General features: G+C 42.2%; 1 protein-coding gene across 15 annotated transcripts in view; it reads right to left on the reverse strand.

Annotated features, from left to right (window-relative positions):
* The window catches only part of DOCK7 (dedicator of cytokinesis 7), a 96,604-nt gene that overhangs the window by 20,230 nt on the left and 61,933 nt on the right, over positions 1-14,441 (reverse strand). For 6 of the 15 annotated variants that reach the window (XM_051796264.1, XM_051796260.1, XM_051796257.1 and 3 more), the window contains exons 23-34: positions 12,152-12,244; positions 10,882-10,971; positions 9,765-9,860; positions 9,528-9,668; positions 9,270-9,383; positions 8,069-8,239; positions 7,186-7,325; positions 3,515-3,684; positions 2,560-2,714; positions 1,704-1,886; positions 1,103-1,238; positions 314-410 (exon numbers count right to left, since the gene is read on the reverse strand). In XM_051796264.1, coding sequence (XP_051652224.1) covers positions 314-410; positions 1,103-1,238; positions 1,704-1,886; positions 2,560-2,714; positions 3,515-3,684; positions 7,186-7,325; positions 8,069-8,239; positions 9,270-9,383; positions 9,528-9,668; positions 9,765-9,860; positions 10,882-10,971; positions 12,152-12,244 — 1,586 coding nt within the window. Of the gene's footprint in view, positions 1-313; positions 411-1,102; positions 1,239-1,703; positions 1,887-2,559; positions 2,715-3,514; positions 3,685-4,601; positions 4,649-7,185; positions 7,326-8,068; positions 8,240-9,269; positions 9,384-9,527; positions 9,669-9,764; positions 9,861-10,881; positions 10,972-12,151; positions 12,245-14,441 lie in introns of those variants that run through there. The other 9 variants (XM_051796288.1, XM_051796282.1, XM_051796275.1 and 6 more) reach the window with 4 other exon arrangements.

The raw sequence follows: 14,441 nt of genomic DNA on the forward strand, positions 1-14,441 counted from the left end.
GCTATCTGTGAAAACTGTTAATGGTCTTCCCTCTAAACTACAGCTTAGGGTAGGGTTTTAAGACAGTAATGGATTGTATTAGTCTTTTTAAATCTCATTTTAAAGTCTAAGGAAGTAAGGGACAGTGGAAAAGCAAAGAGTTAGTGGGGCAGTGTTGGACTAAAAGCCATTTGCACACTGCCAGCCCTGTCCAAGTGAGGGCCCAAACCTGCTCACACAAGGGCCAACTGGCTGCTGGCAGTGACCTTCTGTGGGGAGAGGGACCCTGTTCTCATAGGCATATGGTTAATGTAGAAGGATAAGGCAGAGTTACTTGTCAAGCTTTTCTGTGTTCTGCCGCCAGTGAGTCATATCCTTTCTCCATCTCAAATTCTCTTGACTTCCAAACGCGCTCCCAGAAGGACTTCTCTCTGCAGGGTAACACCAAAACCACAGCAGTCAGCTAATGCTCATTTTTGTTGCACAAGTAGCAACTCCAGATTTGTTCACAAGGGGTAGGTGACAGCAAGCTATGACTCCTTAGAGCCCGAGGCTGTGGCACTCACCCACTTAGACCATGATGACTGGCTCGCGTGTGGCAGAGCAGGAGAGAAAACTACAGTTCTGATTCTTGTCCTAACCCCTGGTCCACCCTTTGAATTTGAGTGTTCAGAAAAATTACTGGTTTTTACAAACAGTAAAAATCAGACGGTGCTTGTTACCCCAACTACTGGCTATTTCATGTCTCCTTAAGTTGGCAGAAATATCTAGGTATTTTCAGAAACTATGGAAGATCAGCAGTTTGTTTTCCACTCTGATCCTTCCACAGGACATACCAGAAGGGGGTTCTGGAAGATGCTACACTGGAGGAAGTCTGGGCAAGTACATCTCATAAATGTGATCTCATGTACACAAAAGTAATCAAGTAACAAATAAATTGCTTGTAACTTAGGAAAAATATAGAGATTTTGCAGACCCACTGAAGGATGCTGCAAACTGCAAACAGCTTTTCTAGGGGCCTTGCTGTCTGTATCCTACACCACAGATGGGTGCAAGTAACTGATTGGGGTGGGAGTAGCAGTTTTTGGAAAAGGGGGATGGCACAGAGGACTTCTTTACTCACCTAGCTGTCCTCTGCTTCTTCGGACCATCTCCTGCCTTGCCCCTATGCTTCCCAAAATAGCTTCTTCAAGTTTGGCTCTCATGTCTTTCGACTTCTTAAACGTCAGACTATTCATTCTTTCAAATACTTTCTTGCCCTGCAAGTTTCAAACGAGACTATGAAGGAAGATTCTTTCAATTTGGGATATTTCCTAAGAATTAATCACTCAAAATATCTTTCCTGTCTAAAGACATGCAGCAAGAAAGGAATACAGGCTTAGTTGGTAAGTAGATAAACCACCCAGAGTCCAGCATTGCTACAGAAAACTCTCTTCGCAAAGTGACCAAGAGTAATTTCCCTGCAGCAATTCCCAGATAAGTGTCAAGCAGCACAAACTGCTTTAGAAGTGAAACAAGACACAGACACTCACATGGTTGAGAAGTAAACATGGAAAAAGGCTCGAGGTTGCACAGAGACGTGCCTAGCCTTGGGATTCCAAATACAGGAAATACTTTGGGGAGCGCAGGAAATGCCTTTCTGCAGTCGTGTAAAGGGTGGGAGCGTAAAGGTCCTGGGCAGGCCCCAGAAGGACCTTCAGAAGGTTCAAACAATGCAGCAGTACCTTGTATTCAAAGCAGGACACGCAGAGATAGAGCAGATCCAGCAGGCGGTTCAGCTGCAGCACTGAGAGGTCTGTGAACCATTTCTGCAGGACACTTTCATCCGCGTTCTTGAGCACCCACAGGAGGCAGATCAGGAGGCTGCGGCTGGACTCCGTCGAGAAGGTGGAGTGCTGCCTGCCACTCTACAGCACACAGGTCAGGACAGTGGATTTCACACCCAAACACTTCAGTCATCAACTAATATGAATGAGTTTCTTCCCTCAAGATGCCCTTAATAACCTCCTGCAGGTTAAGAGTTAAGCTGCGAGGCTCCATTTCTTATCTCAGGCATCTGTCAGTGTCTCACTTTGAGTGCACATAAATCCCACAAAAACAGGATCCTGATACCCAAATAAAGGGAGGAGAAGGGAGAAATGGAAGGGCCTGCCTGCTACCAGCATCAGGATTTCCTCCCTGTGCAGAGAACAGGGAAAATGGCCCATTTGTGTCTTCAGCCAGGCAGAATTAGATGTGGTAGGAGTTTGTGCTTAGGACTTAGAGCTCATAATGACCACTGCAATTCACAGAGCTTTTATCAGACTGTTTCAGAACAATACAATCTTTATCAGAAAAGAAAATTCTTCCATTTTCTGAGGTTTGTTGGTTTTTATTCCTGCTTGGCATTTTCTTATACCCTCTCTGAGACAGACACAGCAGCACGCAAACGTGCTTTGCTCCTCATCTCTCACCCTCTGCCTCACTGTGTAACACCCACCTGCAAACTGATACGTGCCCCTACAGAACCTGCACACGTAAATATTTGCTTGTTGAGACACACATTTGTGGGTTAAGGAATAGGGAGAGATGGATTTGTACCGATGAGGGGAGTAGGAAACTGCTGGGTCGGGTGAGTTGGGGGACGGATGTCCCTGCGATGGCCATGGCCACTGTCTGGCTGATCATGCTGCCACCCTCGCTTTCGTACTCGTCCACGGCGACACAGCTTGGCCTCCCCCGCTGGTTGTGACTCTCTGCAGAGAAAGATGGGCCTTCAGTCTACACCCAGATCCAAAGTTTCTCCCCACAGCCTCCCTTCTCAGCGCTGGTCTTGTTGAACTGGAAATGCAAACTGAAAATCATCCCACTCAAGGGGTCCTGCAATAAACAGGACTATTATCTGAGGGCATGAAAGCAAAGAAAACCCTACACAGTCTCGGTATCTAGAACCCTTCTGAAAACACACCTTTTGGCCCTCTCAGTACTTCACTCCAAATCCTTTCCTGCAGCTTGGTTGTGTCAGTAAGCTCAAAGGATGTAGAGGACAACTCCAAATTCCAAACTATTCCAGATTGGACTCCCTGCCCTAATTTGAAATGATCCACCTCTACTGTTCCTCAGGACACTTTGCAAAGCAAAGTTTGAAACAAACTGCTGATAAAACACACACTAAGATGAAGAAGAGGAACTCTGCTTATCCTTTGGAATTGTTATGAGAATTGGACAGTACGTGGGATGACCTTTTAAGCAGGTCAGAGACATGGAGGGAGGCTTGCTATGAGTATATGGTAGTCAGCCAGGCATAAAACAAAATGCACTGCTGGTTTTTCTCTTCATGCAAGCAGGTGGGCAAATGCAACTTTTGAATGTTAACAGTCATTGAAGACACATTTTGCAAGTGCATTTTAGGAAATGGATGTGAAAACATGTCAAAGTGAGAATTCAGAAGCAATCTCATTGAAAGGTAAAGGAGTTTGTAGTTCAGTTTTAGAACCCAAACACTCAAGCCTTGTGAGTAGATGAACAGATACTCAAAGCAAAGGATGCAAAATACCTGTAAAGTCATAGAGCTGAGGCACTGTTTCCATGATCACTCCAATCAGAGGTAGATACAGCATTGCCACCCGGGCCTTTACCTGCGGGTCAGCGTACCGGGGATCCGAGTCGTGACTGGACAGCAAATTGTGTACCATATTGATGACTTTCTTATGCAATCCAAATAAACTGTTAAAAGAGAGTTGGGTCATGTAGATTAGTTAATATCTTTAAAGTAAACTATATTTTGTAACTAAGGGGCTTCAAAAAGGAAAAAACCCTGTTTTTTATTTTTAACTTCATGTGAACTGCCACTACACGTGTTTTTTGCTCTCCCCCATATTTTACAGATGTCTGTCTGGCTTTTCACTGCGCCATATAAAATAGACAAAAATATCTTATGGAATGCATACCCAATATAACATGAACACTCATATTTTCCATAAAAAACCAAAGCCCCGGCTACTGCTATGCTGAAGCATCAAGTCAACTAAAGACCATCAGGAGAACTTAGGGAATATGGAAAACAGGGAGAGAGACTTGAGAGGACAGTGGGTTTAGTAAAACTATTTGTTGTGTTTTTTAGTTTCTACTTAACACCATTTAAAGAAAGACAAATCCTCCTAAACCAGAACACAGCTTTAATCAAATGATCAGGAAGTTTCTGCTTCAGCTCCCTGACCCCCCATGCAATTATAGAACCAAAACAGTAGGCTACAGCTTCATAATTCTGAACAAAAAGTGTCAAAGAAAAGAAGGGGTAGAAGGAAAAACAGCAAAAAACGGCCTTCTTCCTTATTCAGATGCAAACACTGGCAGGGCCCAAGCACCAGCCCCTTCTGCAGGGGGTATGTGACCCTGCTCGGTGCTTGTGGCTTCAAAACACAAAAACTCCCCTGAATCTCTCAAGGACTCGCTCTGCTCCTTTCAATCCCCCTCAGCCATCACACAGAGCAAAACTCTCTCAGAGCAAACAGCAAGTTATCTCTATAGCTATTTGCTTCTGTAGGTAAACCAGGCCAAGAAGACACTTTACCCCATGCATGAAGCAGCCAAGGAAGCTCGAACATTAGGCATTAGCAAAACATAAGCTGCAGTGTTCAGACCTGAGGTATTAAAACAAGTGCTGAATTTCAGGCAGTATCCACTTTACCTGAAAAGTAGAGTTGAGTTCTGGTTAAAAAAAGAGGCTTTGACTGGATTATTGTGGGTTTAAAGTGACTCCAAGACACCAGTACAACTTGGGAGGACATGAGCTATTGGAGTTGCACATCTTCCCTGTGGCTTTTAATTAAGCCATAATGAGATCCTACAACTGCTTGTTTGTGTAATTCATGAGACCCTTAACAACTAGGAAGGAAATGCTTATTTAAGTGACTGCTTCCTTCAGATTAACGATAAAGAAAAGTCTTTGTATTATTTTGAGGGAGTGGCATTTAAGTTGTGTTCCTAAAAATTCAAGGGAAACTATCCTGCAGGCCATGGAACTGCAGATAGGGAAAACACATCCAAGCAACTCAGCATAATTCAAACCTAAGGATATATGGATTTCTCTGTCACTTTTCCATAACAGAGCAGGCACCATGGTGGATTGATCCATAGTGGGTAGGAGGAAATCCAGACCACTGATCTTCCTGGCTGATAATGCAATAAGTTGATCTTGCCACCCTCCCACCATCCCCTCTGTTATCTCGGCCCTGGCCTGAATTCCTGTTAACACCCACGTACACCTGGAAAACTGACTTTGTCACTGAGGGCCGAATTCTGGTTTTCTCACTTCTGGAACATCAGCCAAGATGGACAATGTGGGCACTGTGAGTCAATACCAAAGCAACACTGCAGTGTTTGCAGAGACAACCTGATCAGGGCCCAGCTGCTTGCACTCGCTCTCTGTACCTGTCCCAGTCCACAGATTCCTTCACCTGCATGTTCTGTTTGTCCTGTTTTTCAATCAAATATGCTCTGGAGGACTGTACTGTACCCTGTCACTGCACAGGCCCTCACACAGAAGGATCCATCCAACACACACTTTCAGGGACCAGAGTACTGACACCTTTTCTGTCCAACTCAATCCAAAGAGTTCTTATAAAATGAGCTACAACTTAATATATCTTGCTAATAGAGCAAAAAGACCAAAAACTGAACACATTTAATCTAGATCACCTAACAAGACCTAAGGCAGATCTGTAACACAATAAGCCACTAGATGGACACCCCTCTCCACTCCTGTTGCAGGATAATGAACTGGTAGCAATTCTGGGCTTTTTCCAATGGTGGTCAAAACATTTTATGGAAGGCAAGTTTGAATTCTCTGCTGATGATACTGTAGGACTGTTAAAAGTCTCCACAGGCAAGGGAAGAGCAGATCTGAACAGGCTTGGTTTACTTTACACGACAGATCTATCAGGGCAAACGGAGAGAATTGAAGCTTGAGAAGTCAACAGACTTGAAACTACAAGTTATTCTGGAAAACAATAAAAAATAAATGTGTTACAGGTATATGTCTCCCACAAAATTCAGGAGCTTTGATCAAAATGCATATGCAGATGGTATCAGGGGTTTTTCCTGGCTAAATAAGGTTTGAGAGAGGAGTTGTCTCCCCAGTGGACACTTGCAAGTTCATTTGTGCAACTGGGTAGAAATTACTATCCTGGGCCAGGTATAAGTGCTTGGTAAGTAGATAGAGAACAGACAGGTAGATGAAAACAGAAAGTTTGTGAAGAGCAAGGGCAAACATGGTCAGAGAACAGCACCTGATTTCTAAGCAGGATGCTCCATATGGCACAAAAAGGATTTCTGCAGACTGTGTAGGTGGGTAAAGATTTGCTGCTTTTTCCATTTCAGACCAAACAAATGGGACTGCAGTGTGTTATGTATATATACAGGAAAATATTCTAATTTATGGCATCGCTTTCTTCTCCAAGAGGAAACAGAATGAATGTTTAAGTCCCGAGACCTCTTGGTAAAGGGGCAGAATTAACCATGAATCATCAGCATTTGTCGACTCGGCTGATATTTCTGAGTCCACCTTGAGAAAAATGCCTGTGAGAGAACTTCAGGCTGTGGAAGCAATCAATAATTTCCATTGTAACCCATTTTAAAGAGGCAAGGCAGAATATAGCTCTAAATAACACAGGAACAGACTGGATGTCAGGACTACAGGCTATGGGCTACTTCAGAAAATTATTTGCTGCACAAGCCAGGCAAGTCACCGACAAACTCTGCATGCTTGACTTTATTTGTCTATTTATGTAACCCACAGGGGCCTCATTAATGCATAATTTATGGTTAAAAAGAGCTGGCAGAACCACAGGCGAAATAGATTGTAACATTTAAAACCACCAGCAACAGAGGCTTCCTAAATGCTGAAAATTATTTTCTTGTTACAGTTGAGAAAAGCTATTTTCCTTTTAGAGATCCAGCAGTGCCCTGGTGGCAGCTGGGGGCTCCAGCAGGAACCTTTTGTCCTTCTCAGTTGGAAAAATGTGACTGAAATCATGTTTACAAAGTCAGTGATAAGGAAGCAAGAAACACGAGAGGCGAGGAGAAAGACGAAGATTCTTTAAGAACTGTTCTCTTATCATAGCTTGCAAATTCAAATAAATTCTGGCTATGCCAGTACTTCCTTTGAACCCACCATTTGCTTGGAATGACAGAAAAGTCTTTGGAAAAAAAAAAGTAAAGATTTACCCTTCTGCATCAGGATCTAAAATGACAGCCAGTTCTGTCAGCACGAGCCCAGCCAAGTAATGCTGTTGGCGGAAAGGCACAGACAGTTCAAACATATTTGCAATCTTCTGGTCTTGGACGTTTGTGGAGAACCCAGAACTCTGAAAAATTCAAGTTTCAGAAATGGCATCATGAACACAGAGTCAAATCGTATGGAATGCATTAGAAGCAGTTTTCAGAATCAAAGACAGTCTCACATAAACTACCTTTTCCCGTTTTTGTTTGGAGCTAGGCTCATCTACTTCCATTACATCCCAGCTCATTAACCCTTCTACTAATTCAGTTTGTTATTATTGCTCTCCCCTCAGAGCAGGTCTTAGGGAAGTTAAGCCAAGTAACCTTTAAAAGTGGATTAGCTAAACTTTTAACTCAGGGATACTCTTATTCAGGCTGAAGAAGGCTTTAATTTGATTTAGTTTATGTGATTTTGCAACTAATTAATCCATTTGAATGACACACTAATTCAAATTACTTTTTCTGAGCAGGCCAGTACTAAGCTACAATGAGCTCAGAAGACCCTTATGTTTTCAGAAAAGAGCAACTCTGGACAAAGCAGTTTCTTAAAAGTCTCATTTATGTTTGTGTAATATAAAGAGGGGACCAGGTCCCTAAGGACAGTGTGTGGTCACTACCAGGACAAGGATATGGGCAATCTTTTTTCAAAAATAAAAGCTCAAAAGAAATCAAAACCTACGTGGCAGAAAAAACTAATTTCTAGATAAACACCTCTCAAAAATATGAGCAAGAGGGGCTGAAAATACAGGAGATACAACTGTCTCATATGATTTTAGTCTCAGCACCAAGCTCAGCTTGTATTCCCACAAAGAACCTGGTCCCAGAGTACCTGAGAAGTCGCTGAAGACACAGATGGTGATGGGGATGCAGGTGGTGTGAGCAAGCTGCAGGGTAAATTCAAGGTGACATAATGCTCATGGCTGCAAATGATGCGAAGGAAGTCCAGCTTCAAAGATGCCAGGTTACTGGGATTTGTTAGGGAATACAGCTTTGAAGACACCTGGAAAGTTTAGCCCATAACACTGCAGTTAGCACCAAACAAGAGTATAAATGAAAGGTGAGCCCCCTGTTCCACTGCTGCTCCCCAAAAACACTTCTCAAGCAAGAAATTAAGAGCTTGGTATCATTAAATGGTCACATCCACACCACTTCTTTGTGCTACAGATTAAATTTCAATGACATATATCTCAGTTGACTGTATATAATACTTATATTTACATAAGCAAATGAAGAACTATGTATTTCACATATTGGGGAGTTCCAACTAGATGATCTTTAGGGTCCCTTCCAACCCAAACCACTCTGTGATTCTGTGATACCCACATCCTATTGATTTCAGCAGGTACTTGTAAGAAGCAGGATCACAGTGTGATGCACTAACAGGTCAAAGATGCAGGTTGGCTGATAAATTATATAGTATATATACAGTAGGTAACAAGTTCAAATGCTATTCCTGTTCTTGCTCTTGACATAAATATTTTAGACTGCAGCAAAAATTACTCTTAGTCCCACTGATACCTCGTTATCTCCTCTGTACACAGTGTCAGCACAGATGTTTGTAGTCAAACAAAATTTTGTGGTTCAGGGTGATTTTCCCTGTCACACTGCAAATAAAGAGCCCACCTTGTGTGGGAGGAGACCTTGCATCCCCCAAAGGGTGGAAGGGGAGCTTGGTGATCAATATGATCATACAGGGTCACTGTGTCCTTGAGAGACCCGCTGACAAACCATGACACTCTGAGCTCCCACTAATTTTTGATTCAATTACTATGAATGTGGTGAGCAAAGGGAGTAATTCTTCCTTCCTGCTGCGTGTCCATTCACTCAAGGGAGTGACTCCTAATTCACATTTAAGAGTGTAATCAGAGAGGCATAAACCCTAAATCACCTCTGAGAATGCCTTGCTTGCTCTAAAAAGACCTGAATAGCAGAATTCTGTGTCCATATTTTACCGGCTGTCCAAAGAAAAGTTAAGAGTAACAGGCTATGCTATGGTTCACAGTTAAGTCATAATGTTTATCTGCATTCACCTGTTTGCAGCAGGTCTTGATAAGAGAAAAAACAAATCCTCTGTCCATGATAGACAGCAGGTCATTGAGGAAAAACGCAAGACTGGTGTTGAGCCGTTCGACCATTTCTGTGTCCTAGAGAGAAGGAGAACAATGGGAAAGAAAATGAAGAACACTGTGTGTTTTCAAACCATTCCTGGTCAAGGCACCACCAAACAACACCCGGGAGGGCTGGTGCCTGAGCCCTGAGCTGGGCTCAGTTTAATTGTTTGCCATTACCTTCTGAAAGCGAGAGACTATATCACCAGAAATTGTGCTGACCAAGGCAGTTACATCATCCATGAAACGCTCGGGGAAACGATTCTTCCTTGGCGCATCCAGTTTGTCAGCAAAATACAAATGATGCACCATGCTCTTCACCTACAGGAATATAAATTACAGCAGAGCCAGTTTGTTGTCATTTCTGTTTAAAACTAGGAGCTGTAAGGCATGAGGAGGGGTTTGCAGTTTGCTCACCATTAGCTCGAAGAAGAACCAGGCCTGCTGCAGGGCTGCCTCCCGCACGCTCCCGCTGCACACAACCCACTGTAGGGCCAATTCCTCATGGAAAAGCTACACAGATTCAAACCCATAGTTAGCCCGAGCCTCCAGAGCAGCTCACAACACAGTCCATATGAGAAATGTCAGCACGGTCCATGGGGAGTATGGCAAACAATGAGTTAAGCAAACTAAATAACTGGAACATGACAGCAGTGGTGGCACTCCTTAAAGAAATCCCCAGCTAACGATGAGGGATGAGGTTATGACATGTGATGTGAGAAACGTTTCACAGAGTCTCGCTCCAGAATTGAATTTCAAGTGTCAAACGAATTTTCCACCCACCCTCAAAAAATAATAATTAAATAAAAAAAAGTTTGGTGCTCAAATTAGTTTAGTTTAAAAAGTCTACCTTTCTGCCTGGTCTGATTTTCGCAGGAAAAAGGAGTAAAAAGTGGACATATAAAGTGATTTGTACAAAGATGTAGATTTACTGTGAGAAAGGACTTGAAACAGTAAGAAAGAAACATGGGGCTCAAACAGCTTTTTGATTTCTTTTCTCGGGACAACCAACCCACAGACTGGACAGTGGCAGTGGCCACATTCTCATTACACAAAAACTCGAGCATTTTGCTTTTCTCACATTGTTTTAGAAGGATCTCATCTCCTCTAAGGGAGTTCACCTTCAAAGTGACTCCCATTCCCTTTCTGGTCCCTTTGGATTCACACCTGTATAACTGAGCTCAGCGCACACCCCTAACTCTGGCCATCCAGTACATTATCATTTTACACACAGGATGCATCATTTACATGTCTAGACACTGCTGTTCATATTTTTTGAAAGCCAGTAATAAACTGGCTCCAAACACTACGGACATTAAATCAGACAAGCTACTCCTGATCATTTAATTCTTCCGAACTCAACTCCAAATAATCACTCAGCCTGGATATTCAGCGGTGTTAAGCACCAGCAGTTCCTAATGACCTCGGGGAAAAAAAAAAATCGGGCTGTAAATAAAAGAATAGATTGCATCATGTTTTCAGAATTACTTGACCTCCCTGCCCCACAATATCAATTGTCTTCACTGAAATCTACCTTTTTAGTTGGTAATCGTCCTGTTAATGTTTGTAAGAAACTTGACGTCTCAGTGTGCGAAGACATACGATTACAACTTCGATCCGTAGCCTACGGAGTGGAGATGAATGAATGATGACAGGACATTAAAGTTTGCCGTGGATGGGTTTTGCAGCTCAAGGACAAGGCACAACAAAAACACTGTTCCAACTGTAGGCTTTTACTGCCTTTACACCTTTTTAAGCATTCTCAAACTCTTACTCACTTACAGGTTGGACTTAAACAAAATGACAATCTGCTTTTCAGATTATTTAAATAACTGCATGTTCTTATGCACAAAGACAATGCTGCAAAGCATGAAACTTTTCCATCATTGCATTTTATCAACATGCATCAGGAAGGTAATACCTGGAATTTCAGCCCATACCTCTCAATCTACCAGAGGCCAAGAGTAGGGGGATTTACCGCACAGCAATGCTGCTGCTGGCACAGGGAAGGAGAAAATTACTGAAGTTGTGCTCCTGATGGAAATTATTTGCCATAAGAGCAAGTGAACTCAGACTAAATATTTTGGGAAGGCTGATAAACTGGAAAAGAGGTACAGTTGAGAGGTACGTTCAAGGCAACCATGCAGTGGAGAGCAGCAGGCAACGAGGGCTAAATCAACTTTTTCTGACTGAAGCTGCCGTGAAGTTTTCATACTTTGCAACACAGAACAAATACAGTTGGTCCTAGCAAGTCACTGGCTCCAGAAGCTCAAATTTACATGTTTTAAGAGAGAATTTGACATGTGATAATCAATTTTGGTTCACAATATTCCACTCAAACAGTCATGAAGGATTACTGGACGATGAGCACTAAATGCTTGATGAAAATGGCAAGATGGTTCACGACATCAAAAGAAATGGCAAACAGACAAAACTATGAAGCTGTGATTAATGTTCCCACTTAGAAATGTGCTCCACCTGAAGCTGAAACTAGTGTGAGAGAGAGAAAAGAAAACAAAAGCAGTCACAGCATTTACATTTCACAGACCAGCAACCACTGAAATGAAAGAAGGGGACACATTCACGCGATTGGAGGTTTTTCATGCAGTGTGGTGGGGTGGTGGGAGAGAAGATGCTAATTTATAAATCAAACTCAAAAGTTTTCAAATAAATAATGATTAAAAAACAAAACAAAGCAAAACAAAAACGAACCACCAGAACTGGAATATACACTGAAAGGAAGATATTCTACAGGGAAACATCACGGAAAACAAAGCCAGAAAAACCTCTACTGAAGACACCACCTGTGTTGACTCTGCACATGGGCTGGGGTTGGATCCCCATGGGGCTGCTTTTGGACCACCAGTGTTTACCCAGGAATTGGAGCGGTCTAAACCCTGGGCATGTAATAGAAAGCAGTTGGGAAAGGAAAGAAATATTACATGTTGCCATACAGTAGTCAAAGTTCAGTCCTTAAAAGCAATTAAAGTGGGTACACAGCAAACACATCAGCAATTAGAACTGTGAGAGCAGCCTGAATTCTCAGGTGTCTGTTGAGACATTTAGGTCCAGAGGATGATTTTATCTCTCACATACATACACCACATTAAAACTGTCAACAACTCTGGTCCAACCTGTTCTATCTGTAACGACTGACATTCAAAAACTATCCTCCTCCTGAAAAATCCCGTTTTTCCTTTGATCAGTTTAAACACATTCTCATGCAGCCAGCCAAGATTTATAGTGTGACAGAGGAAAACTGATGCTTAGATGTGAAAACTGCAAAGGGTGCTCTCTGATGTTTCCAGCACCTTTAGGGTAGCCCACAGTTTATAAACTCTACAACTCTTATAGAAATGCTGAGAAACTTTGAAGAGGCTGATTGTCAACCCTCACATGGTTTCCTATTCATGGAGTGAAAATCCAGCACTGCCGGCAGAATAACCCCATGGACAGGATTTCACATGGACACTCAGGTATTTCCTCTGGGCACTGTGGCAAAGAGAGGAAAATGCACATACCTTTTCTGGAACTAACCTGCTTTGCCAAGCAAAATATTTGAAAAATCCTCCTGCTTTTTAAAAGCTCAATCTAGGTTTTACTCCAAATTCTACCCTTGCAATGGATCATGTGGGCAAAATTACCGTGGATCCCTCCTCTCTGCTCTTTTCTGCTCTCAAGGCACTCAGAAAGAAGAGAAGGAAACACTTAAATTTGTGTTGTCACTGAGGCTGCTCCCAAGTCAGAAATACTCAGAGGAATGCAGTGGACATTCTTGGGTCCCAGGAACCAGCTCTGACAGAGACAATTTCTTATGAATTACACACACTGATTTTTGACAACCCTCACCTGAGCGAGAGCTTTCATCCTAATTTCTGTGCCAGCTTAGGGCTTTTTCCCAATTAATGAAGCAAAGGTGCAGCCCATTTCATCACAGTGATTATCACCAGCTGCAAAGTCCACCCAGCCTAATCTATTTCTCCCAGCAAACTAAAATCCACCTCAAGGTTGAACCCAGTGTGAGAGCTGTAACCTGGGATTCAAACCATTAATCCAGTGAGCCGTCCTCTAGGCAGAGCTCAGCAATGCTGTAATTTTGCTTAAGATGTCCAATAAAAAAAATACTGAACACATAAGGAGAGTGTTTTAATCTCAATTACTTTTTGGCAGAAATAAATCAAAGCTCTGTGCCCTGCTCAGACCCATAAACATGCTTTATTTTGCTCACAGTGATTTAAAGTCGAAAGGACTTTGCAGAATGCTGAACTAAGCTCATGCTTTGTAAAATCAAGTCTAATTTTAAAAATGCCGTTATCCCCCTCATATTTCTGCTCTCAGGATTTCTTATCATGTCACTCTGGTTCTGAGGATAACATTAAACATATACTGTGTTTGCAGAAGCAGAAGTCATTTTGTAAAAATCTGGAAAGGGAAAGACTCTTTCCTCTTTGGAAAATAAAAGACTACGAGAGCTTCTTATTGCTTGGGAGAGTCACTCAAAAGTTCGCAAAGCTGCTGTTAAAGTCTGTTCTGTCCCTTGGGTTCAACCTGCAGCTGGATCTGTGCAGGAACACAGCACACGTCTGTGAAAATCCACCGTCAGAGCAATGAAGCTCCACAATGTTTTCTGTTTTTTCCCAGCACATCTCCAACATTTCAACCATAAAATCTCACCACAGGTCTTTTTAGACACTTAATAAATTTACTTTAGTACAGAATAAAATTTACATGGCTTCAATTCACAAACAAAGGCAAAACAAGTGACAGACCTAAAACCTACCTCTGCTATGAAAATAAACAGAAATCTATCAAACCCTGTTAAGGGTTTTCAAAATTAAGTAAGAAGCTGATAAGGGACACTTTAAGCACGTATATCAAACCTATAAATATCTTACATTAGAATAAAAACTGATACAAGACCGGACTCTGAAGACTTCCCTCAAATGACAAAAAACCATTGTTTAAGTTGTTTTAAAGCAGAAAACCTCCTGTGATAGATGCTAATTTGAAGTGCAGGTTGCTTATTTGAGTATGTGTGCTTAAGGCATTACTTGGAGAAACAACAGGAATTTTTGCACCCTTTTACTCATTTCA

The sequence above is a fragment of the Manacus candei genome, unplaced genomic scaffold (assembly GCF_025592945.1).
Source record: "Manacus candei isolate 608988 ecotype Guabito, Panama unplaced genomic scaffold, ASM2559294v1 h1tg000005l, whole genome shotgun sequence".
Taxonomy (NCBI): Eukaryota; Metazoa; Chordata; class Aves; order Passeriformes; family Pipridae; genus Manacus; species Manacus candei.